General features: G+C 45.2%; 1 protein-coding gene across 1 annotated transcript in view; it reads left to right on the forward strand.

Moving 5' to 3' along the window:
• LRIG2 (leucine rich repeats and immunoglobulin like domains 2) overlaps positions 1-24157 on the forward strand; it is a 115312-nt gene that overhangs the window by 72292 nt on the left and 18863 nt on the right. Inside the window, exons 11-12 of the mRNA XM_018570872.1 lie at positions 3242-3562; positions 10314-10595. Of these exons, the coding sequence (XP_018426374.1) occupies positions 3242-3562; positions 10314-10595 (603 nt within the window). The remainder of the gene's footprint in view (positions 1-3241; positions 3563-10313; positions 10596-24157) is intronic.

Here is a 24157-nt window from a genome sequence, read left to right on the forward strand (position 1 = left end):
CCAGCATTAAAATAAAAAAGTTTAAAAAAATTAAATTAAGACAAATTATTTTTAAAAAGTAAAGAAAAAGTTAATTAAATTAAAATTAAAAATGCAAACAAATAAAAAATTAAGTTTATAAAATTAAAAATAAAATTGCTGTGTCATTTTAAATAAAAATGTTTTTTAATTATATTATAATCTTCAGAACAACAAGAACAGACAGCAAAAGAACCGTGACCCTTCCCTATGCTATCCAAAACTAAAAAATTTACCTGTTCCGACTTGCATACAAATTCAACTTAAGTACAAACCTAAAGTCCCTATCTTGTATGTAACCCAGGGACCGCCTGTATTTGTTTGAATTTCCAATTCTGCATAGCTGAAATCGTTTTAGTACAATCTGAGTTTATTTGAACTTTTCCAGTACAAATCAAAAAACGAATAGTCTTTAACCACAAAGGGAAGACAACAAAAGTGAGAGAAGAGACCGTCCCAATTGGTACTCGATATACAAAAGTAACTATACAGACAACGGCATTTAGTTAGAGCAAAGTTTGCATAATTAACGATTCAGGTTGTCCTATCTGGTAGAGTAATTTGTAATAATTATGCAGTCCAGGCCACCATATGTGCCATGGTTCGTGAGCCCCAAATCTCAAGTGTCTCAAGGATATGATCTAAAGGCATTTGCAGTAAAGGCCTTCATCGTAAGTGTTAGGATCCAGAGCGCCTCCAGGTGGCGCTGGAGCTGAGCCCTGCAGTTCCTGGGCACCTGACAGCTTGAGTAGTACGTAGGGTATAGACATAGTTACATAGTCAGGTTGAAAAAAGACACCAGTCCATCGAGTCCAACCTATATAGATACAAAGAAAGTCTCTGGAGTCTATACCCCTCTTAATAGAAGAAAGTATTTTGCTTGCTTTAGAAACTGCAGCTTGACATTGCATGCTATTATTGAGTCTATGATCTACCAGAACACCCAGATCTTTCTCCATCATTGACTCCCCCAAACATACTCCCCTTAGAGTATAGGACGCATGCATGTTTCCAGTCCCCAAGTGCAGAACTTTACATTTATCAACATTAAACCATTTGCCAAATAGTTGCCCAATCACACGGAGCATTCAGATCTGCCTGTAAGTTGGAGACATCCTGTAAGGACTGTATTCCACTACATAACTTGTCATCTGCAAACACAGAAATAGACAAAGGCAGAAAGAAGAAGACGACCAGGGTAGAACCCCTAGAGGGAGGGGAGGTACATAGATCGGAAAAAACAGGAGGGGAAGGAGATCAGAAAGGCCAAAGATGGAGTAGGGGAATGGGCAAGAGCGTACAAAGGAGGTCCCACCCTCTGCCAGGAGTCCCCACAAAAACATCTCCGGAGGAGACGGCCCCCGTGAAGCCAGGTGTTCCATGGTGAGCACGTAAAGGAGAGGGTATAACGGACAACCCTGTCGGGTGCCAATAGAAATCTGAAAGCTAGGAGAGAGTGAGCCATTAAGGTGGACCCTAGCTGATGGGCCAGAATACAGGGCCATCACGCTTCTAAGCATTTTAGGATGAATGCCCAGTTGTAACAGTGTGCTTGAGAAAATGTCAGTACAGCCGATCAAATGCCTTATCTGCGTCCACCGAGAGGAGGCAGAGTGGGGTATTGGAGGTTTGGGCATTGTGCATCAGCAGCAAGGTCCTGATGGTGTTATCCCGTGCCTCGCGACCCTGGACAAACCCCATCTGGTCAGGATGGATCATCCCCGGAAGGGGAGGCTGCATTTGGTTACAATCAGTTTGGCAAACAGTTTCACATTGACATTGATCAAAGATCGGTCGAAAATTTGTACAGAGAGAATGGTCCTTGTCCGGATTAGGAATCAGAGAAATGTGGGCCTCTTGTGGGAAGGAGGCACAATGAGCTATAGAATTAAAGACCCAGAGTAAGAAGGGGGTAAGTTTGTCCCGAAACAGATTGTAAAATTTTACTGTAAAGCAGTCATGCCCGGGGCTCTTGCCCGCAGGTGCAGACTGGAGAGCCAAAAGCAATTCCTCCATGGTAAAGGGTAACTCTCTAAGGCCTCATCTTCAGGATCCGCCAACACTTTGAGGGTGGCGTCTTGGACATAAGTCAACACCCGTACATTGTGGTCAGTGGGAGGCGCGTCGAACCCCGGAAGATTGTACAGAGGCGTAAAAGTCTGCGGGCGTACGTTGGATCTCCGAGGGGGGTCCGAAGGGCACCTTACGTGGACCGGATATGCGGAACATACATGTGAACGGATCTAGTATGCAGTGTCCGGACAAGGGCCCACCCTCATTTATTGCGAGTCCCTTAAGCCCTGGACGCCAGTTTGTCCTGTCGGTAAGTCAAGGAGGCCCAAGAGTTTTAATTGAGCTTGAGAAATATGTAACAGGAGCTCCGAAGAAGGTGAGAGCATGTGCTGGGTCTCAAGATCCGAGGGTGATTGAACAGCCTCCCGAACATTCCTGGAATTCTACCTCTTCAACCTGGAGCCCAGCTGGATTAAGAGTCCCCTCAGAACCACCTTCAGTGCCTCCCACTGGAGAGGGAGAGGAGTGGTTGGCTTCTGACACACGGTGAACTCTGTCCAGCCCAATGATGGCGGTAGGGGGCTTCCTCAGGGCTGTATTGAGGATAGCAGTAACAGTGGCGTGTAGCTTAGGGCCTTGAGTAGCTTCCGGAATCCCCTGCAGGCGGATATTATTGCGGCGACTTCGGTTTTCTCCGTCTTCCACCCTCAGTTGCATTTGCCAGAGATGAGAACAGTGGGATGTCCACGCTGCCTCCAGCGCCTCTATACGGGCGTCATGCAGTGTGACTGAGGCTGACAGGGCCGATATGCTGGAGTCTGCAGCGGTGACCCTCTGGTGTAGCTCCCTCACCTCACCCCGCAGCGTGCCCTCCAGCCTCGTGGCTGAGAAGAGTTCACGTTCCTCACCCGCTGCTGAGTGGTCCAGTTCGAAGAAGTTTCAAAAGTGAACTTGTCGTAAGAAAATCAATCAAATTCTTGAATATACATTGGGTTTTGCTGTATATATTGAACCTTTGGTTAAAATCTTTTTATGTCCTGGGGGCTTAAAAAAAAAGAACCTTTTCCAGATATCCAGTGGCTTGCAGCAGCGCATAACTCAGAAGTTGCTTATCATTCTTTATACCATGCTAGATGATAGGTTCTAATTCTATATTTTTACTGCCTTTCTTGTATTGATCTAAAGGATGCTATAATTTTTGTTTTCCCAGATAACTTTCCTAAACCACAAATCAAAGCACATCCGGAGACAACTGTGGCATTGAAAGGAATGAATGTGACGCTCACATGTTCTGCAGGCAGTAGTAGTGATACGCCCATGTACACGGCATGGAGGAAAGACAGTGAAATCCTGTATGATGCCAAAGTAGAAACTTTTGCCAGATATTATAAAAATGGAGTGGAGCTCATAGAGTATACTACAGTTTTGCACCTTTATAATGTGAACTTTACAGATGAAGGGAAGTACCAGTGTGTCATCACCAATCATTTTGGTTCCAATTACTCCAGTAAAGCTAAGCTCACAGTCAATGGTATGTGTTGGTCCCAAACCTTTTTTTAATTTCATCAGTAATGCAAAGTAGTATGTGAATGAATTATATGCGCTAAAACTGTTCTCTTTGTTTAGGCCAGGTTGTAAATGTATTGTTCTAGGCAACCTTTACAAAATTGTCATTTTAAAAAGGTTTTAGCTGTCTTAAAATAAAAAATAAAGATAAATCAGATTTTCAGTGTTTAGGAAAAAATGGCAAGCAAAACTAACGGGATACCAGAAGCCTTAAAGGAGCGTCCTCCCTTCACCCTAGGCTCAGTATACCGCGAGCTATAGCTCGCGGTGTACTGAGGCGCCGCAATTGTGCCGGGATCCCCCCAGCTGCGTGACTGACAGCTGGCTCTGCCTATCTAGAGGCAGAGCCAGCTGTACCCGCCCCCTCCCCCGTCCGTTCTGCCAGTCAGCGCTGGAGGATCGGAGGGGGGAATCAAGCCCCTCCCCTGTCACGGCAGAGAGCCGTGACAGGATCGAGAGGTGAGCGAACGCCGGTATGTGTTCAATCACCTCCCGATCTACTGAGCCGACCTGTGACAGTCTCATTGTCACAGGTGGGGTAGCACTATGAGGTGAGTGAAAAGCACTCACCTCATAGTTCTCCTTTAAACCTCCGGGTAAATTGCTGCCTACAGGAGGATTAGACACTGGCAAGCAAACTGTAGGTAAAGTCTTTAACTGATTAACTTTCCCCTAAGCAGTTGCAGTCCACTACTCTCACTCCCAAGTTAAAGGAGACCATTTCAGCTTTTATTAATGTGGTATACACCACTTGATGCTAGAGGATCAACCTGTCGCTTCTTCCTGTGCTGTCGGACCGATAAGCAGCTGGTGGCCTTCTCCAGGACTCTTTGGCAGGTCTTGCCTTACACCCAATTTTGGTTGTAATTTTGCATTGTCAGACCAGCCTGATCAAGATCCCTGTAAGGGGCTTCTGACCGCTGCTGCCAGTGGCCCTTAGATCATTGAGTGTGAGGGACAGATGTCAATGGCATGAAACATTAGCTGTAATAAATTGTTAGTAGCCTCCTGGCTTTTTTTTTTTCTTTTTGCATAAGTCTCTTGACTGTACATAAGCGCAAGGCCCTTTTACCTAAAGTGCTGGACTCCGCATAGACCACAGTTGCCGCGTGCAGAACTCCCTTGCAAAATGCGATTGATCTGTGTGGCCTTTGAGAGACATCTCTTTTGGATCGACTTTGGTTGCTGTTATCAAGAATGCTACATGGCATAATCACTCCTTTTCCTCAGAGGATGAAGCCGAAAGAGCTGACTGCTAAACCTTTTCGGTCTGTCTCTGCTAAGAAGAGTTCCTTTCGTTTCACCCACACCCTTAGCTTCCTCGTCAAAGCCCCCTGAGGGAGGCTCCCCATCTGGCTGCAAGGTCTGGCACTCCAAGGCTCCCATAAAGGTATGCCCCCCACTTTTCAGAGTGGGGCACACCTTTTGCAGCTGCATGGATATTTTGCATCACTGATAAATGATGCAAGAGTTGGTGTCTCAGGGCTACAAACTCAAATTTCATTCCCTTCATCCTCGGTTTCGAGCATAAAATCTCCCTTTGTCCACTCAGCAGCTTGCAGAAGTTTATCAGTTACTCCCAAAAATTCTGGACCCCTAGTTCCTGCTGCAGAACGTCAGGTTTTACCCACATTTGCTAGCTTTCCCAAAACCCAGAGTGAGCATTCACCCTCAAGGCCCTGAAAATTTTATATTAGGCCTCGGAAATTCCAGATAGAATTCACTAGATCTCTCATTGCTTCCCTTTACCAGGGGGACTTCCTGGCGTCAGTGGACATAAAACATGGACATGTGCCCTTCTTTCCAGCATTTTCTTTGTTTTCCTGTTGGTTTTCTGCACTACCATTTTGTTGTTCTTCCATTTTGGCAGACTTTTTCCCTCTATCATTGGTCTAACCCATTGGAGGGCTATCTGATTCAGATCCAGTTATATAACACCACAGCAGTGGTGAGGAACAATCCAAGATTAACAAGAAGTCTCCCAGTAGCAAGAGGGGTAGAGCAGATCCTTTCCAGGGTGGAACATCATCTTCCAGCTTTGTCAGCCATTCATCACTGGCTTAGAGTACTTCAGCGAGCAGTGCTTTGACACAGGAGAGTTGTCTCTGCGCATGTGTTCAGGACCTGTATCATGGGGGGAACCCCAGATATGGACCTCCTGGCCTCCATGTACAACAGCAAACAGGACAGGTTTGTTCAAGGTAAAGGGACCCACTGATGGAGGGAGTGGATGCTTTAGTGGTTCTATTGGATCAGTACTCCCTAATCTATGCCTTTCCTCTCCTGAAACGTCTTCCTTGGTTGCTCAGCTGGATTGAGGTGGAGAGCTTTCCAATAATAGTTCAGAGTCCACCTTCTGACATGGAATGTGTACTTTTCTTGGTGTGAGTCTAAGGGCTTTCACCCAAGCAATTTATCGGTGGGACAGATCTCTCATTTATGCAATTAATTCTGGACCAACATTTTGCTCTTGGAACCATAAAGAAACATGTATCTGCCCTTTCTATTCTGTTGCAGATACTATTGGCTTTCCAATCTGATTAAAACCTTTGTAATGGGAATTTCCCATGTTCTTCTACCAGTCAAATTTCCCTTGACTCGATAAGAATATGGCTCTTTTGGTGATTCAGAAGCCTCCCTCTACTCTGACCCACAAGGTTGCATTTCTTGTGTCCATCACTTCACCTAGATGAGCTTTATCCTGCAAGGAACCCCACTTGCTTCTGCACAAAGACAAGTTAGTCTTTGCCTTCCATCTTAATCAGGACATTGTACTTCTGTCCCTCTGTCTGACTCAAGTTCAGCAAAAGGAAATTTGTGTCCATTATTTGGATGTGGGTTGGGCTGTGTGAGTCTATCTTTCAGTCGCTGCTTCTTTCAGAATTTGATTCTGTTTTTGTCATCCCAGAGGGGCATTGTTATCTTGCTTCACCACCTCTAGGTGGCTCTGAGACCACCGTTCAAGCTTGTGGTTTTTATCAGGATCAGGTTCCCTTCATTCTTAGTAAGGCTTACTCTACTAAGGCTATCAGCACCTCCGGCTTTTTTGTAACAGGCCTCTGTTTTCCAGACTTGCAAGACTGCCACCTGGTCTTCTGTTCACTTATTCTCTAAGTTCTGCCAGGTGGATATTTCTGACTCTGATGCGAGCTTTGGGCATAAGATCTTTTAGCTCTTTGACCTGCACACAGTCACGTTAATGTTTTACATTGGGCCTGCCAGCGGTTGTTTCCAACTCCTCAGTCGGACTGCTCTTGAATGTCCTGAAGGTTTAAGACTTTGTGTGCCTTAATGGACAAAAAAGTAAATGGAATTTTTGTACACCTTTTGTACATCTTTTTCTTGCAGTCTTTTGATGGACACGCATACCACTCTTCTGTGTTTTTTATGATCATGCTCTTGGTACAACTTTGCTTTAAATCTGAGGCATGCTGGTAGTAGAAGGAATTGTACCTTGGGCTGGCCTGCAGTTTTTTGTTTGCCAGAGTCCATTCCTCCTGTAGGTGCCAGTATACCCCAAAGGTTTAAGACTTCCTGTGTCCCTCAATGGACTCCAAGTGTAAGATTTTGTGGCGAGTACAAAAATCCTATTTTTCCTGCAGTGCTCATCTTTAGTCCGGTGCTGTACCAATATAATTTTCTCTTGCTCACTAGGTGTTGCCGGTCCTCACAATTAAATGACTGCTGGCTTCATTCATACGACTTTTTCTGAACCCTGGCTGTCATGGGCACACCCATTGGGGCAGAATTATCACACCAGCTGTGGCTCACAGTACTACTGTCCTGAACAGTGCTCACGTGTTATTACATAAGTGCAAGTCAATGCAGGAGTAAGCACAACCCACTGCCACTACCAGAGAACTGGAAGGACCTGTGATGCCACCAGAACAAGCAGAAGAGCCTTGAGGGGGGAGGGGGTGTGTGTCACTTGAAAGCTGGAACACCTCTTAATTGTGCTCCGTTAAACTGTATTTCCACTTTTGCTGTCAAATTTGAGAAAACCCCTCTATACAGAAAATAATGGCACTGCCAGCGCGATAGGCAGTGGTGTGCGATCCGTGACTGCACGGTCATCATGCACGAAACCGAGCGGATGGCTGGGTGGTTACGGAATCGCACACCACCGCCGATCGTGCTGTCAGTGCCATTATTTTTTAATGACACCCCAGTCGTGCCAGGCAGATTGCGCGTTTTCCTGCTGCAATACAGCCGCGGGCGATCACGGTTGAAAACAGTGCACGGTGCATGTCGTGAAAATGGGTACATCTACCTTTTTTTCAGCGATTGCCACACAGATGTAACCCCATAAATGCGGATGAAACCGCTGTATGCAACCGCACACAATCGCACGTCCTGGGAATCCCCAAGTCTGCAACAACCCTAAAGGGTATATTCACTTTCCCAAGTAATTTGGGAAAATGGAATTACCCGCACAAATCTCCCTCCCACTATACTTACCTTTCGGCAAACGGTCCTTCCCGTCCACCAGTACGGGTGTAGTATATGTACCTGTTCCATGTATTGTGAATTCCGCTCGCAATTTGCAAGCACTTGTTAGTCAACGCAGTCACCTGACGGCACTGACCAATGAGAAGTGCTTCTTAGCACTACTAAATACGGTTTTGGTTAAAATTATTATTTTTTGTATCGGGACAAGTAGATTGCCATGAAGGGACAAGTAGATTCGGCCGCCGCTTTAGTCCTTGGACAAGTAGTTTTTTCTAAAATTTCCACACCCCTGTCTATATGTTTGTTGTTTAGTGTTCCTATTCACTTCACACAGCATTATGAAAAATAACCTAAAGGAGAACTGTGGGGTAACCTTTTTATCCCATAGTTCCCTTAAGGGCCATTGGAGGTCATATACCAGCGCTACCCAAAGCTCAGTATATAGTGGGCTATTGCCTGTGATATACTGAGAGCGCCGGGACGGATCCCGACAATGCTGTCGAGATCCACCCAGCTGCGTGAGCGACAGCTGGCTCTGCCTATCTAGAGGCAGAGCCAGCTGGGCCCTCCCCTTTCCTTCCTCCAGTCAGCGCTGGAGGGTCGGAGCAGTGACTGACAGTCATCGCTCTCTGCAGGGAGATGATCGGAAAGTGAGCGAGCAACTGTATGCGTTTGATCACTTCCCGATCTATAGAGCCGACATGTGACAGTTTCATTCTTAAAAGTCGGCTTGAACTAAATAAATGCGGATGAAACCGCTGTATGCAACAGCACACAATCGCACGTCCTGGGAATCCCCAAGTCTGCAACAACCCTAAAGGGTATATTCACTTTCCCAAGTAATTTGGGAAAATGGAATTACCCGCACAAATCTCCCTCCCACTATACTTACCTTTCGGCAAACGGTCCTTCCCGTCCACCAGTACGGGTGTAGTATATGTACCTGTTCCATGTATTGTGAATTCCGCTCGCAATTTGCAAGCACTTGTTAGTCAACGCAGTCACCTGACGGCACTGACCAATGAGAAGTGCTTCTTAGCACTACTAAATACGGTTTTGGTTAAAATTATTATTTTTTGTATCGGGACAAGTAGATTGCCATGAAGGGACAAGTAGATTCGGCCGCCGCTTTAGTCCTTGGACAAGTAGTTTTTTCTAAAATTTCCACACCCCTGTCTATATGTTTGTTGTTTAGTGTTCCTATTCACTTCACACAGCATTATGAAAAATAACCTAAAGGAGAACTGTGGGGTAACCTTTTTATCCCATAGTTCCCTTAAGGGCCATTGGAGGTCATATACCAGCGCTACCCAAAGCTCAGTATATAGTGGGCTATTGCCTGTGATATACTGAGAGCGCCGGGACGGATCCCGACAATGCTGTCGAGATCCACCCAGCTGCGTGAGCGACAGCTGGCTCTGCCTATCTAGAGGCAGAGCCAGCTGGGCCCTCCCCTTTCCTTCCTCCAGTCAGCGCTGGAGGGTCGGAGCAGTGACTGACAGTCATCGCTCTCTGCAGGGAGATGATCGGAAAGTGAGCGAGCAACTGTATGCGTTTGATCACTTCCCGATCTATAGAGCCGACATGTGACAGTTTCATTCTTAAAAGTCGGCTTGAACTATGAGGTTGTGAAAATCACTCACCTCATAGTTCTCCTTTAAGTCTTTAAAGTGCCTTTAAAAAACAAAAAACAACCTTTTTTTTTTCCAAGTGTTATAGCTAGGGATGTCCCGATACCGATGCTAGCATCGGAATCGGGCCCGATACAGGGCATTTTGACAAGTACTTGTACTTGTCAAAATGCCCCGAAGCCTAGCGCCGAAGCTTGCGCTATGTTTTTTTTTTTCTTCTTGCTTAGCCGCGTGAGGCAACAGGGATCGGACTGAAACTGTGAGTGAGGGAAGCTGGGACGGGGCTGGCTGTAAATCTATTGCTATAGTGTACTGGACGTGTGTAATGTATATGTAGTACATATATACAGCACACACCTTCACTACACTCCAGCAATTCTCCCCTGCTAACATGAATAGGTTAAACCATGATCCATAGTACATAACATGTAGTTGTACTATGGATCATTTAAAGTCACCTGTCCCTTTAAGAAAAAGTATTGGTAATTGGTATCGGCAAGTACATGAGGGGATGTACTTGTACTTGTACTTGGGCCTGAAAAAGTGGCATCGGGACATCCCTAGTTATAGCGTCTGTTACTCCTTTGACCTGTAGTAATCTGTGTTTGACAAATGACCTTGTCTTTTTCATTACAGAAATGCCTTCATTCCTGAAAACTCCAATGGATCTGACCATCCGCACTGGTGCCATGGCACGTTTGGAATGTGCAGCAGAAGGTCACCCGCCTCCACAAATTGCTTGGCAGAAAGATGGGGGAACTGATTTTCCTGCAGCACGAGAACGCCGTATGCATGTTATGCCTGAAGATGAAGTCCTATTCATTGTCAATGTTAAAATTGAAGACATGGGCCTTTACAGTTGTATGGCACAAAATGCTGCAGGAAGTATATCAACCAATGTCACACTGACTGTGTTGGGTAAGAAGCTGGTGGGTCGTCTTTATGAAAATTGTCACATTTGTTAAACACAATGAAATGAAAACAACCCTTACTGTAATTTTTACAGTTAGTTGATTGCCTTTAACCACCTCCCGTCCATGGCCGTTCCTGAACGGCCGGACGGGAACCTTATAGGAGCGGGAGGGCGCCTTAAGACGTCTTTGCACTCCCCACACTTGTGTGTGGCGCTCAGCGTGCACACAAGTGGGGAAACTGTCAGAAATGTCAACAGCCAGTGATGGCTGTTTACATTCAAGCGATTGGGCGTCTCTAGAGATGCCCTATCGCTTGTAGTAGGTGGTGGTGTGCGCCCCATCCGTACCACCACCGTCGTCGCCGCTGCCGGTCCCGAGATCCGCTGTGCCCAGTGCGGCTGGGACCGGTACGGCGACCGTCACTGGAGATCATATGGAAATCAGTACATCAGTATCAGTCCTCTCCGGTCCCCCAATTGCAGGAAGTGATGTCTATTACATCACTTCCGCATTCAGTGTCACTCTCCGGCAACAGGTGCCGGTGATAAGCTGCTGAACCAGATCTCTGCTTCATCAGCTTCTCTGGGAGTCCCTAGGTGACAGGGGTCTTGGAGACCCCTGATGTCTCCATAGAGGACCTGTTATGTGAATTGGCTATCACATAGGGGGTTTCTTAGCCCCCTATGTAATAGCAATAAAGTTAAAGTGTAAAAAAATAAAGAAGTTTAACAAAACAAAATCACAAATAAAAGTAAAATAACAAAAAACATTTTTTAAAGTCCCCCGCACCCCCACATACACACGCAAACATGCGTCCGGTGCGCCTACGTGCGAAAACGTCTATTTCGCCTATTGTGCCGCACATGTTACATATCGCCACGAACGTTACAGTGAGAGCAATAACTTTAGGGCCATTCATTACTGATAACACTGAACTGATGAGCGGTAAAAGCTTTTAAAGCGTCACCTATGGGCAATTTTGGGTGTGGTTGTTTTCTGTGATTTCATGCGTGCGTGCAATTTTAAGGCTTCACATGTTTGGTGTCTATTTCCCCGACGTGACCCGGTTGTGATTAAATACCACCAAAAGAAAGCTTTATCTGCCCCCCAAAAATCGTATAAAATTAGTTTCAGTACAGCGTTGCATGACTGAATAAACGTCAGTCAAAATACCGCAGCGCTGAATACTGAAAAATGGCTTGGCCAGGAAGGGGGTTTAATACCCTGGTCTTCAAGTGGTTAAAAAGCAAATCCAGTGTCTTATTTTCTTTGTCAGTATATACCTACAATGAGGAAAACATTTTCTTTGATCCCCTGCAGATTTTGTGTAAGTTTGCCCACTTACAAAGAAATTAAAGGTCTATAATTTTTATCATAGGTGCATTGTAAATGATAGACAGGATATCAACCAAACATCCAGAAAAAACACATGATACAAATGTTATAAAATGAGTTACAGTTCAGTGAGTAAAATAAGTATTTTATCCCCTACCAACCAACAATAATTCTGGCTCCCACAGATGTCGAGATCCGCCCAGCTGCGTGAGTGACAGCTGGCTCTGCCTATCTAGAGGCAGAGCCAGCTGTACCCGTCCGTTCCGCCAGTCAGCGTTGGCGGAGCGGGGAGGGGGGGAATCCATCCCCTTCCCTGTCACGGCAGAGAGCTGTGACAGGATCGAGAAGTGAGCGAACACCGGCATGTGTTCGCTCACCTCCCGATCTACTGAGCCGACCTGTGACAGTCTCATTGTCACAGTTCGGCTAGAACTATGAGGTGAGTGAAAAGCACTCGCCTCATAGTTCTCCTTTAAGGATTTAGAGAAGATCTGTAAAGAAAAGTGGACCAAAATCCCTCCTGAGATGTGTGCAAACCTGGTAACCAACTACAAGAAACCTCTTACCTCTGTGCTTGCCAACAAGGACTAAGTCATGTTTTGCTTGGGGATCAAATACTTATTTTACTCGCTGAACTGCAACTCAATTTAAACCATTTGTATCGTGGTTTTTTTCTGGATTTTTAGTTGATATTATGTCTCTATCATTTAAAATACACCTATGATAAAAATTATAGACCTTTCATTTATTTGTGGCCAAACTTACAAAATCTGCAGGGGATCAAATTATTATTTTTTGTAAATTCTTTATAAGTTTTTCAGTACAATACAAAAATAAACATACAGTATCTCACAGAAGCTAGTACACCCCTCACATTTTTGTAATTTTTTTTATTATATAATTTCATGTGATGGCAGCTTGTATATCAGTGTGCATTTGCTGGCCCCTCAAAATAACTCACACACAGCCATTAATGTCTAAACCACTGGCAACAAAAGTGAGTACACCCCTAAGTGAAAATGTCCAAATTGGGCCCAATTTCCCCTCCCTGGTGTCATGCGACTCGTTAGTGTTACAAGGTCTCAGGTGTGGTAGCAGGTGTGGTAAATATGGTGTTATCGCTCTCACTCTCTCATACTGGTCACTGGAAGTTCAACATGGCACCTAATGGCAAAGAACTCTCTGAGGATCTGAAAAAAAGAATTGTTGCTCTACATAAAGATGGCCTAGGCTTTAGGAAGATTGCCAAGACCCTGAAACTGAGCTGCAGCATGGTGGCCAAGACCATACAGCGATTTAACAGGACAGGTTCCACTCAGTACAGGCCTCGCCATGGTCGACTAAAGATGTTGAGTGCACATGCTCAGCGTCATATCCAGGGTTGTCTTTGGGAAATAGATGTATGAGTGCTACCAGCATTGCTGCAGAGGTTGAAGGGGTGGGGGTTGATCATTGAGGGGACCATGAATGCCAACATGTACTGTGACATACTGAAGCAGAGCATGATCCCCTCCCTTCGGAGACTGGGCCGCAGGGCAGTATTCCAACATAACAACCACAAACACATCTCAAAGATGACCACTGCCTTGCTAATGTAGCTGAGGGTAAAGGTGATGGACTTGGGTGTACTCACTTTTATTGCCAGTGGTTTAGACATTGTGTTGAGTTATTTTGAGGGGACAGCAAATGTTCACTGATATACAAGCTGTACCCTCACTACTTTACATAGTAGCGAAGTGTCATTTCTTCAGTGTCGTCACATGAAATTATATATTTACAAAAATGTGAGGGGTGTACTCCCTTCTGTGAGATACTGTATGTATAGAAGATACAGCGGAGTATAGCAAGTAAAACCCATAACAGGCAACAGTACGGTAAATCCGAGTGAAATCTCTTCGCTCAGCATTATCTCAGACATCTCTGTCCCAGCTGACTAGTATAAGTCGGGGAGCATGAAATCACAAATTTGTATTCACACACCTGAGAGCGATGGAGAGGGAAGAAAAGAAGGGAGGAAGGAAAAAGGAAGGCAGAAAGATGGCAGCGAGAGAAACATCTAGATATTCGCCAACACATCACCAGTGACATCAAGCCGTCTCTGTATCTGGTCTGGACTCCTGATTATTGACTCTCAACCACCGGAGTATTCACAGTGGGGGCATTCGTTCATCTCTAAACCAGGCGGGCCAGTTGCCCTTACGGGACTCATCTGGTCCTTTTACTATTCCTCTCCCATTAAGGCCACATAGTCTCGGGACGCAGTGAATTCCATCCAGTAGAACCAGGTACGGTTATATTGGGAAACCCTGTGATTGGCAGAGGCCAGGAGATCCTCCATTCTATAGATATCCCCAATCCTTGACAGCCATAGTGAGATCATGGGTGCCGACGTGCGCCTCCAGTACAGCGGGATGCATACCTTCGCTGCTCTGAGTAAATGCACCAAGATAGACTTCTTGTATCGCCGTAAAGGCATAGGTGCCAGGTGTAGTAAATATTCAGCCGCTTCGAACCCTAGACTAATGCCAGTCAATCTTTCGCAAATATCGGCCACCTTATCCCAGAACTCTGAGCAACGGGCAGGACCAAAAGATATGTAGTAGCGACCCCTCCTGACAGCGCCAGCAAATCGGGGCGCAATGCAGGAACATTTTATGTAGGGTCTTTGGAACTCGGTACCATCTGGATAAGATCTTAAACCCCGTCTACTGGACATGGAGGCTTTATGTGTCATCTGAAAAATCCTATCCACTTGAGGTGCCGTAAAAGGGGGTTCTAGATCCCGTTCCCACTTGGAAATGTAAACTGGGTGTGGAAGATCAGGTGGGTCACTGAGTAAATGGTAGGAAACCGACAGGCCATGGTGGATGGGACCCCTCTCCAGACATCTTTCCTCAGAGGGGGCATTGCCTGCACGCAATGCCCCCTCAGAGGGGGCATTGGCCTGTGGGTGACGGGGACGAACCATACAGATTGATAAAATTCCCGAAAAACTATCTATTTCCAGAGACTCCCTCAGAGCTCTCCCCGAGCTTGAGAGTACTTGCAACACGGCCGTACGGGGATGGCTTTCCCTTTAAAGCCCTTGCTAGGAGGCTCCCCGGTTTGTTGCCCCATTCGTAAAAGTGTTTGCGCAACAAGGCGCGCCGAGCTTTCGCCGTATGCCAGAAAAAGGCCCGCAGTTTTTCCCTAATAGCCAGGAGCTCCGAGAGAGTCGCCTGAGCCTGGGAGTGTTTATGACGCTGTTCAAAGAACCGAATATTGCTCTTTAGATCAATGATCGTAGCCGAACAAATCTTTTTGAGGCGGTAGCCCTGGGAGATCAGGAAACCCCTAATCACACATTTGTGTGCCTCCCAAACCGAGACAGGCCGTATCGTGGACGACTGATTAGCCTCAAAATACTGACAAATCTCCTGCTCTAGAGCAGCACTGACCCCCTCGTCCTGCAGGATTGACTCATTATGGCGCCACTGCCAGATCTGGGAATGATCACAGATCGTACAGATCTCATTAGAGATAGTAGCAACCCTGTGCAAGTCTGACTGTCTCAGCAAAAAATAGTCAATTCATGAGTACGACTGGTGGGGCGTTGAGAAAAAGGTCTAGTCCCTGGCATGGCCATGGAGAACCCTCCAGACGTCTAACAGTTGCTCAGTTTGCAGTATTTATTTAAACCGCCGGAGAAAGGCATATGAGAGATGTAAAGTGTTGCGCGAAACATCCAGAAGCGGCTCCAAGGCCACATTGAGATCACCCCCAATAATATGGGTACCTTCCACAAGCTTAGACAGTTCGGATAAACAACGTTCCAGGAACGCTATCTGATGAACATTCGGGGCATATACATTGACTAACGTGACCCTTGATTTCTCTGTCGCCCTTGACAAATAGGAAACGGCCCTCAGGATCCTCCAGGGCCGACCCAAAGACCCATAGTGCCGATCTTGTGACCACCGTGTAAACCCCTCTGGACCTAGAATCCGGAGAGGTCATGTGATAAGCGAGGGGGAATCTGTAGTTGTAGTTGGTCAGTCTCTGGGCCCTACCTGGCTGAAAATGAGTCTCTGGGAGAAAGATCCGTCTGGAATATCTAGAGAGGTAGAAGAGAAAGAGAAGAGGGGGGCAGGGAAAGGTCAGTAGGGATGGAGCACAGCAAAAAGGTCTGAGAAGGCAGGAAAAAAAAATTGAGGGAGGCACAGTAGGTACAGAAAGATAGGGAAGGAAAATACAAAAAGCTAAAATACTGTATTATTTTCCAAAAAGAATCAGAAATCCTGAGACTGCCCCATGGAGTCGCTCTGTGGGGAAGTAACCAGAACATAATGAAGAACAACGTATCATGGAATAGGTGGTAGTTATTTTCATACAAAGAGGTATGCATAAAGAAGTACCGCATCCTGATAATTTATATTATAGAAAAAGAAAAAAAGGAGGGTTTGGACTTTTAACCCCTTCGGGGCTGTTTAAACAGACTCTGTTTAAACTTGTTAAGCCGACTGTCGGCTTTACAACAGAAGCGATTCTGGCGACTTACCTGTCGCCAGATCGCTTCTGTGTCCCGTAGAAGGGACAGCCCCCCCCCCCAAAAAATTCCGTTCATCGATCCCCTCCCCGTTCTATGGGACCGGGAGCGATGCAGATTGCATCACTTCCGGTCCCTGGGCTGTCAGTTCTGGGCTCCTGCAGCCCAGCTATAAGCTATTGAAGTGCGATCTGCACTTCAATAGCTTATTTCCAGTGTAAAGGTGACACGGGGGTTATTTGGACCCCCAGCATCACCTTTAAAGAGTACCTGTCCCCCTATGTGATAGCAGTCAAAGTAAATAAAAAAAAAAAAAGTTTTTTAAAATTAAATAAAATAAATCTAATAATAATAAAAAAATGTAAAAGTCCCCCGCGAGCACGCGCGTCACCACGTAAACACGCGTCGGGTGCGCCGACGCATGAAAACGACGAACGCGCTACACATGTTGGCTATTGCCGCGCACGCCGGAGTGAGAGCAATAATTCTAGGGCCAGTATTTTGGGGTATCTCTAAATTGATGACCTGTGGGGGCTTTTAAAGCGTCTTTTATTGACTTTTTGGGGTACTGCAGTTTTTCGCCGTTTCACAGACGCACGCAATTCGTAACCTGGGCATGTTGGGTATCGTTTTACTCGTTGTAACCTCATCTTTTACATTTCGTAAAAAAAATTGGTATTTTGTTGTGTTTTGGGGCATTTAATTCAATTTTTCACTAAATGTTAGGGTTTAATAAGGAGTTGCGCTAATATTGCGCAACATAAAAATTTGCAACTACCACCATTTTATTCCATAGGGTCTTGGCATTCAGAAAATATATAATTTTTGGGGGTTTTAAGTCATTTTCAGGCCTAAAATGTGGAATATAACAGTCATGAAGGGGTTAAGGTACTGCAAGGATCACACAAAACATACTTAGTTTTTATATAGTATAACAATTTTTATTTATAAATATATTTAAAATGCATGGTTTTAAAAGAAAGAGAACAAAAATTGCCTAAAAAAGACCATAGGATGTAGCTGCATCCTCCCACATTTTTAAATATATTACAATACTTATTGCAATTTGCTGGATATCGGCTTCCTAGTTTAATTGTAGTCCCGTGGGAGGAAAACAGATTTCAGCGCGTTTCACGGAGATCGGCTTTTTCAGGAATAGGCTACTGTCTTTCTACAAGAAAATCATATTTTTTTTATTTACAAAGAGTTCATAGTTTACCTATGTAAATGCATTTGAATATTCAGTACAGTTTGTTTGGTTCAATAAACTTACAATAGTCTGTAAAGACGGCTGGATCCACCACTGACCATCACTCAATCATGGGCGCGGACGGGGAGGGACCAATAGAAATGGGGTAGAGAGCAAGACAAACCCCAAGTCAAAGCAGGAAACTACAGAGTGAGAGGTTTCAGAAGAGGCCAGATTTTCTATTAAGTGAGAACATCTCAAAAATTCTTCTTATCATTGAATAGATCACACAATGAACACTCTTTAAGAGAGCATAAGGGAATCTGCCCAAGTGGGTACAAACAAATATAGTTTATCGTGTTACCTGGAATTATCCATTTCCATCACCGGTGTACATTCTATAGCCAATAACTTGGGCTCCAAACACAGCCTCTAAGTAAGACCAATGAAGTATGTCAATATTACATTCTGAGATAACGGCAAATCCTTAAAAGGAAAGGTACAGAGGCCTGTAAGGCCTTTTCAAACAAGTCTCCATAAGTTTGTCTCTTACCACAAATATAGCCAATTCTCTTTTCTTTACCTTCTCCTGAGCTCCAACCACCTGAGTATCAAAACCCTCATCCCTTCTTATATCCCTCCTCGCTGGACGCCAAAACGCCAATTATGACGTCACGTCCGGCGTAGCGGCCGTTTACACGCATCCACGCAAAAAGAGGCTTGAAGCACATGCGCATAGGGGAAAAAAACTCAAAAACCATCAATTTGCAAAGATTGTGTCACTTCCTGTCAGGAGGTCCCAATTGAATATCCAAAAAGAATGGATTAACCCTTTTCCAGCCTTCAGCTATAAAGGTACATTCCAAAGCTTATTCCAGCTTGGTCAGTCTTAAAGGGGGCAAGGCCACAAATATATGAAGTATCTAAGGTATCCAACCAATTATTTAACCCCTATGTGAAGACCCCTCATGTTCGTGCCCACGATCAAACAGCAGTACAGTGGGCATCGCCATTAACATTACTTCAAAAAACATATTGAGCATACTTTTTTAAAATAAAAATATATATATAAATACACCATATTTCATTAACAAATCATTTTTGTCTATTGTGTTTCAAATAATATATTATATAGCAGTAATCTGTGATTGCTACAAGGAAATCAAACACTTTACTTTTGGCATAGGAACGGTTTGTAACTTATAACCTCATTTAGGCCTGGAAACGTAGTCGCCCGCAGTGTATGTATCCATCTAGTTTCCCTCCTTAGTACCTCTGCGTCAATGTCCCCTCCACTGTTATTTTCATGTACTCTTTCCAAAACTTGGAATTTCATACAGGAGGAATCAAAATTATGTATAAGACCTACATGGCGGCTGATTGGAGCAGATGTTATCTCTTTTGACATTTAGGTATTGTGGGAAACCCCAGGGGTACACATGCATCTTCAACACAGTCCGATATAAATAAACAGTTTTTATTTCATCCAGCGGTAACAGAACAAACAGCTTTCTTCAGCAAAACGGTAAAGTAAAAGGCTTTCCTCAGCAAACATAAAGATAAAGTCCTTCAATAAGATTGCACTGCGTAGTGCGTTTAGGTGATCTCACCAAGATAGAGTCCACTTGCTTCTGAGCAGCCACACAGACCTTTCTGTCTGTCTCTCAGCTTCCCCACTCCTCTCTCACCTGTGTTACCTTTTAACAGGAAGGGCTGCAGGGGAAGTACCTGCTCTCCCAAGTTAACCCCTTCTTTGCTCTCAGCCCTGCTGACTCTCCACAGATCGTATATTCTACGTCGTAATTGTCGTTTCGTTTTTCCTAAATTAAAGAACCACAGCTACAGGTCGTAAGATATACTACAGCTGTGGTGGAACAATTCGCAAAATGTTTGGCAGTAAATTTCCTTTCATTAGGTAAAAGTTCTGATACCACCATACTAAAACACGTAAGATCTATACCTGAGATAGTATACAGGCGCTCCAGATCCATTAGGGATAATGTAATCTTCAGTCATTACATGGGACAAAAACAAGGGGGACCCCTGTAAGGGAGAGATGACCGGCACGTACAAATGAGTCCTTCAATAAGATTGCACTGCGTAGTGCGTTTAGGTGATCTCACCAAGATAGAGTCCACTTGCTTCTGAGCAGCCACACAGACCTTTCTGTCTGTCTCTCAGCTTCCCCACTCCTCTCTCACCTGTGTTACCTTTTAACAGGAAGGGCTGCAGGGGAAGTACCTGCTCTCCCAAGTTAACCCCTTCTTTGCTCTCAGCCCTGCTGACTCTCCACAGATCGTATATTCTACGTCGTAATTGTCGTTTCGTTTTTCCTAAATTAAAGAACCACAGCTACAGGTCGTAAGATATACTACAGCTGTGGTGGAACAATTCGCAAAATGTTTGGCAGTAAATTTCCTTTCATTAGGTAAAAGTTCTGATACCACCATACTAAAACACGTAAGATCTATACCTGAGATAGTATACAGGCGCTCCAGATCCATTAGGGATAATGTAATCTTCAGTCATTACATGGGACAAAAACAAGGGGGACCCCTGTAAGGGAGAGATGACCGGCACGTACAAATGTGGTGAATGTGCCTACTATCCATGGATACAGGAAGGAAGTACGTTTATTTTACCTAATGAAAGGAAATTTACTGCCAAACATTTTGCGAATTGTTCCACCACAGATGTAGTATATCTTATGACATGTAGCTGTGGTTCCTTCTATGTAGGAAAAACGAAACGACAATTACGACGTTGAATATACGATCTATACCTAATATCAAAAGAGATAACATCTACTCCAATCAGCCGCCATGTAGGTCTGATATATAATTTTGATTCCTCCTGTATAAAATTTCAAGTGTTTGAAAGAGTACATGAAAATAACAGGGAAGTGGACATTGACGCAGAGGTACTAAGGAGTGAAACTAGATGGATACATACACTGCAGGCGACTAAGTCTCTAGGCCTAAATGAGGTTATAAGTTACAAACCGTTCCTATGCCAAAAGTAAAGTGTTTGATTTTCTTGTAGCAATCACAAATTACTGCTAAATATTATTTGTAACACAATATACAAAAATTATTTGTTAATGAAATATGGTGTATTTATATTATTTTTTTATTTTAAAAAAGTATGCTCAATATGTTTTTTGAAGTAATGTTAATGGCGATGCCCACTGTACTGCTGTTTGATCGTGGGCGCGGACAAGGGGGGTCTTCACATAGCGGTTAAAGAATTGGTTGGATACCTTAGATACTTTTATTTGTGGTCTTGCCCCCTTTAAGACTGACCAAGCTGGAATAAGCTTTGGAATGTACCTTTATAGCTGAAGGCTGGAAAAGGGTTAATCCATTCTTTTTGGATATTCAATTGGGACCTCCTGACAGGAAGTGACACATTCTTTGCAAATTGATGGTTTTTGAGTTTTTTCCCCTATGCGCTTCAAGCCTCCTTTTGCGCGGATGCTTGTAAAGGCCGCTACGCCGGACGTGACGCCATAATCGCCGTTTTGGCGTGCGGCGAGGAGGGATATAAGAGGGGATGAGGGTTTTGATACTCTCAGGTGGTTGGAGCTCAGGAGTAGGTAAAGAAAAGAGAATTGGCTATATTTGTGGTAAGAGACAAACTTATGTAGACTTTTGTTTGTTGCTTTGATTAGATGCACCTTTGGGAAAAGGCCTTACAGGCCTGTGTACCTTTCCTTTTAAGGATTTGTCGTTATTTCAGAATGTAATATTGACATACTTCATTGGTCTTACTTAGAGGCTGTGTTTGGAGCCCAAATTATTGGCTATAGAATGTACACCGGTGATGGAAATGGATAATTCCAGGTAACACGATAAACTATATTTGTTTGTACCCACATGGGCAGACCCACTTATGGTCTCCTAAAGAGTGTTCATTGTGTGATCTATTCAATAATAATAAGAATTTTTGAGATGTTCTCACTTAATAGAAAATCTGGCCTCTTCTGAAACCTCTCTCACTCTGTAGTTTCCTGCTTTGCCTTGGGGTTTGTCTTGCTCTCTACCCCATTTCTATTGGTCCCTCCCCGTCCGCGCCCATGATTGAGTGATGGTCAGTGGGGGATCCAGCCGTCTTTAAAGACTATTGTAAGTTTATTGAACCAAACAAACTGTACTAAATATTCAAATGCATTTGCATAGGTAAACTATGAACTCTTTGTAAATAAAAAAAATATGATTTTCTTGTAGAAAGACAGTAGCCTATTCCTGAAGAAGCCGATCTCCGTGAAACGCGTTGAAATCTGTTTTCCTCCCACGGGACTACAATTAAACTAGGAAGCTGATTTCCAGCAAATTGCAATAAGTATTGTAATATGGTTAAAAATGTGGGAGGATGCGGCTACATCCTATGGTCTTTTTTAGGCAATTTTTGTTGTCTTTCTTTTAAAACCATGCATTTTAAATATATTTATCAAAATTGTTATACTTTATATAAAAACTAAATATGTTTTGTGTGATCCTTGGAGTACCTTAAAAGTCCAAACCCTCTTTTTTTCTTTGTCTATAACGTATCATGGAAGTATGCCGTGTCCCCCACAATCCACGAATCCCATGAGAGCGGACTATTGACATGGCTCCTGCTCAGGGACCCAAGAGGAGACGGGGATGGCAGGAGGCATCCAACGCCTTGACTAGCGAGAAAACGAACACTAGGTCACCGGAGACCTCAAACTTCTCACTGGGTTACGCCTCGAGGGGGGTGGGCGTGGGACCTCCTCCACCGTCGCCCCCCTGGATCCACAAGAAGGCCCCAGAACCACCCCCCTCCTGCCGTGTGGTCCCCCTCCCCCCAAGTCATGCACATATCCCCAGAAAATAAGGCTTCCTACCACCAACATAGCATATAAACTCAGGAGAATAACGTGTATCCGTAACAACATAGAGGAACCTCTGGTTTCAGCACTCAGAGGGGGGTATGTAGTCCACTCAGGTGCATAGGAGTCGCACTTGGCCCCACCATCCTGGTCGTCTGGCGCACCCCAGCAGTGGACGGACAAGACCCCCAATATCAGTAGTAGCCATGGGGAGGGAAGAGGGGAGGGGGGCTCCTCACTAGGCTCTTACCAGGCCCTGTCCTGAAGATCAATCAAAGTAAAGTAATAGGGGCATACTTTGGGCTTCCGAAGCAATATTCAAGTGAAAGCACACAAATCTTGAACCCGACTTGCAGTGGGTTGAGCTCAGTCCTCCCTTGACGCAGGGCCACGCCGGTCTCGGACTCTATCTCCAAAAGGTCTGCGGGATCTCTGTCTCCTTGGTCTCAGATTACCCGGGGGAGGGTCCGCCTGATCCAGGAATGGAGTAGCCAGGCTTGCACTGGAACAGGGTCACAGCCCAACAGGGAGAACAGCGCTGGAAGTTGATCCGGCCTATGAAGTGCAAAGTGGCGGTCACCCTGTCGGACCAGCAGGTGGAACGGGTGTACCCATCTGTACGAAGCACCGGCCTCTTGGATACAACGTAGAACTGGTCGGAGTTGTCTCTGCATATATAGTGTGTAGCTGGAGAGATCTGGCAGAAAGGAGATGGAGGCGCCATCGAAGTCTGTTTTTTTTTCCGCCATGCCCGGCACATTATTCTTTTCCAGTAAAAAAGTGAATATGACATAGGACGTCTTGAGGGGCGTCATCCCTTGGGCTAGTCGGGCCGTAGACCCTGTGCACTCTGTCCAACTCCAAGGGATGCGCCGGCTGTTTGTCTAACAGCATGTTTAGTATAGCAGTCACGGTAGACCGGAGGTCTGCCACTGAGGTGGCCTCCTGGATGCTTATGAGGCGAAGGTTGTTCCTGCGACTCCTATTTTCCCCATCATCCACTTTGAGGCAAAGTGTAGTGAGGGCCTGCATCTGGGTAGATTGTGCCTGCTTCACCGCCTGTGAGCAGGTGTTCAGATAGCCACTGACTGTCTCTAGAGATGTCACCCTGTCATCCACTCACTGTATCTGCTGCCTAACGGCTGTCAGCTCCTGTTTTAGAGTGCCCTCCAATTGCTTCACCATAGTGTCCAGGTCAGCCCTAAGTGTCATAAACACGCCCCTGAGTTCTTGCGCTGAGACTGCCGAGTGGGCATCTGAATTGGCTGAGAGGTGGGAGCGTGCAGGGGAATCTGGACGCAGCAGTAATGGGGTGGGTAGCAGTGAGCTGTTCGGCGGAGGAGATGTCATCGTCCTCTGCCTGGGAGCGTGACTCAGCCATGCTGCTGCAGGCCTCATGCGTTGGCGCCATCTTGGTTAAGGATTCGCCGGCCCTCGCTCAGATGCGGGCTGGGCAAAGAAACGCCTGAGGTCTGGCCTGGGTGAGTTTCTCGGGGTCACCTTACCCTTCCTCCTCTTTGACATTGCCTCAGAAAAAGTCTTTACTGCCACGCCAGACAGCTGTATTGGCCTCGAACGGACGAAGCTCACACGCCGCACGTCCTCACAGATCCATGCTTCGGCCACACACACCCCCCGCCCCACGGATGAACAGTTTTCCCTTGT

The sequence above is a fragment of the Nanorana parkeri genome, unplaced genomic scaffold (assembly GCF_000935625.1).
Source record: "Nanorana parkeri isolate BGI_ZX_2015 unplaced genomic scaffold, ASM93562v1 scaffold1618, whole genome shotgun sequence".
Taxonomy (NCBI): Eukaryota; Metazoa; Chordata; class Amphibia; order Anura; family Dicroglossidae; genus Nanorana; species Nanorana parkeri.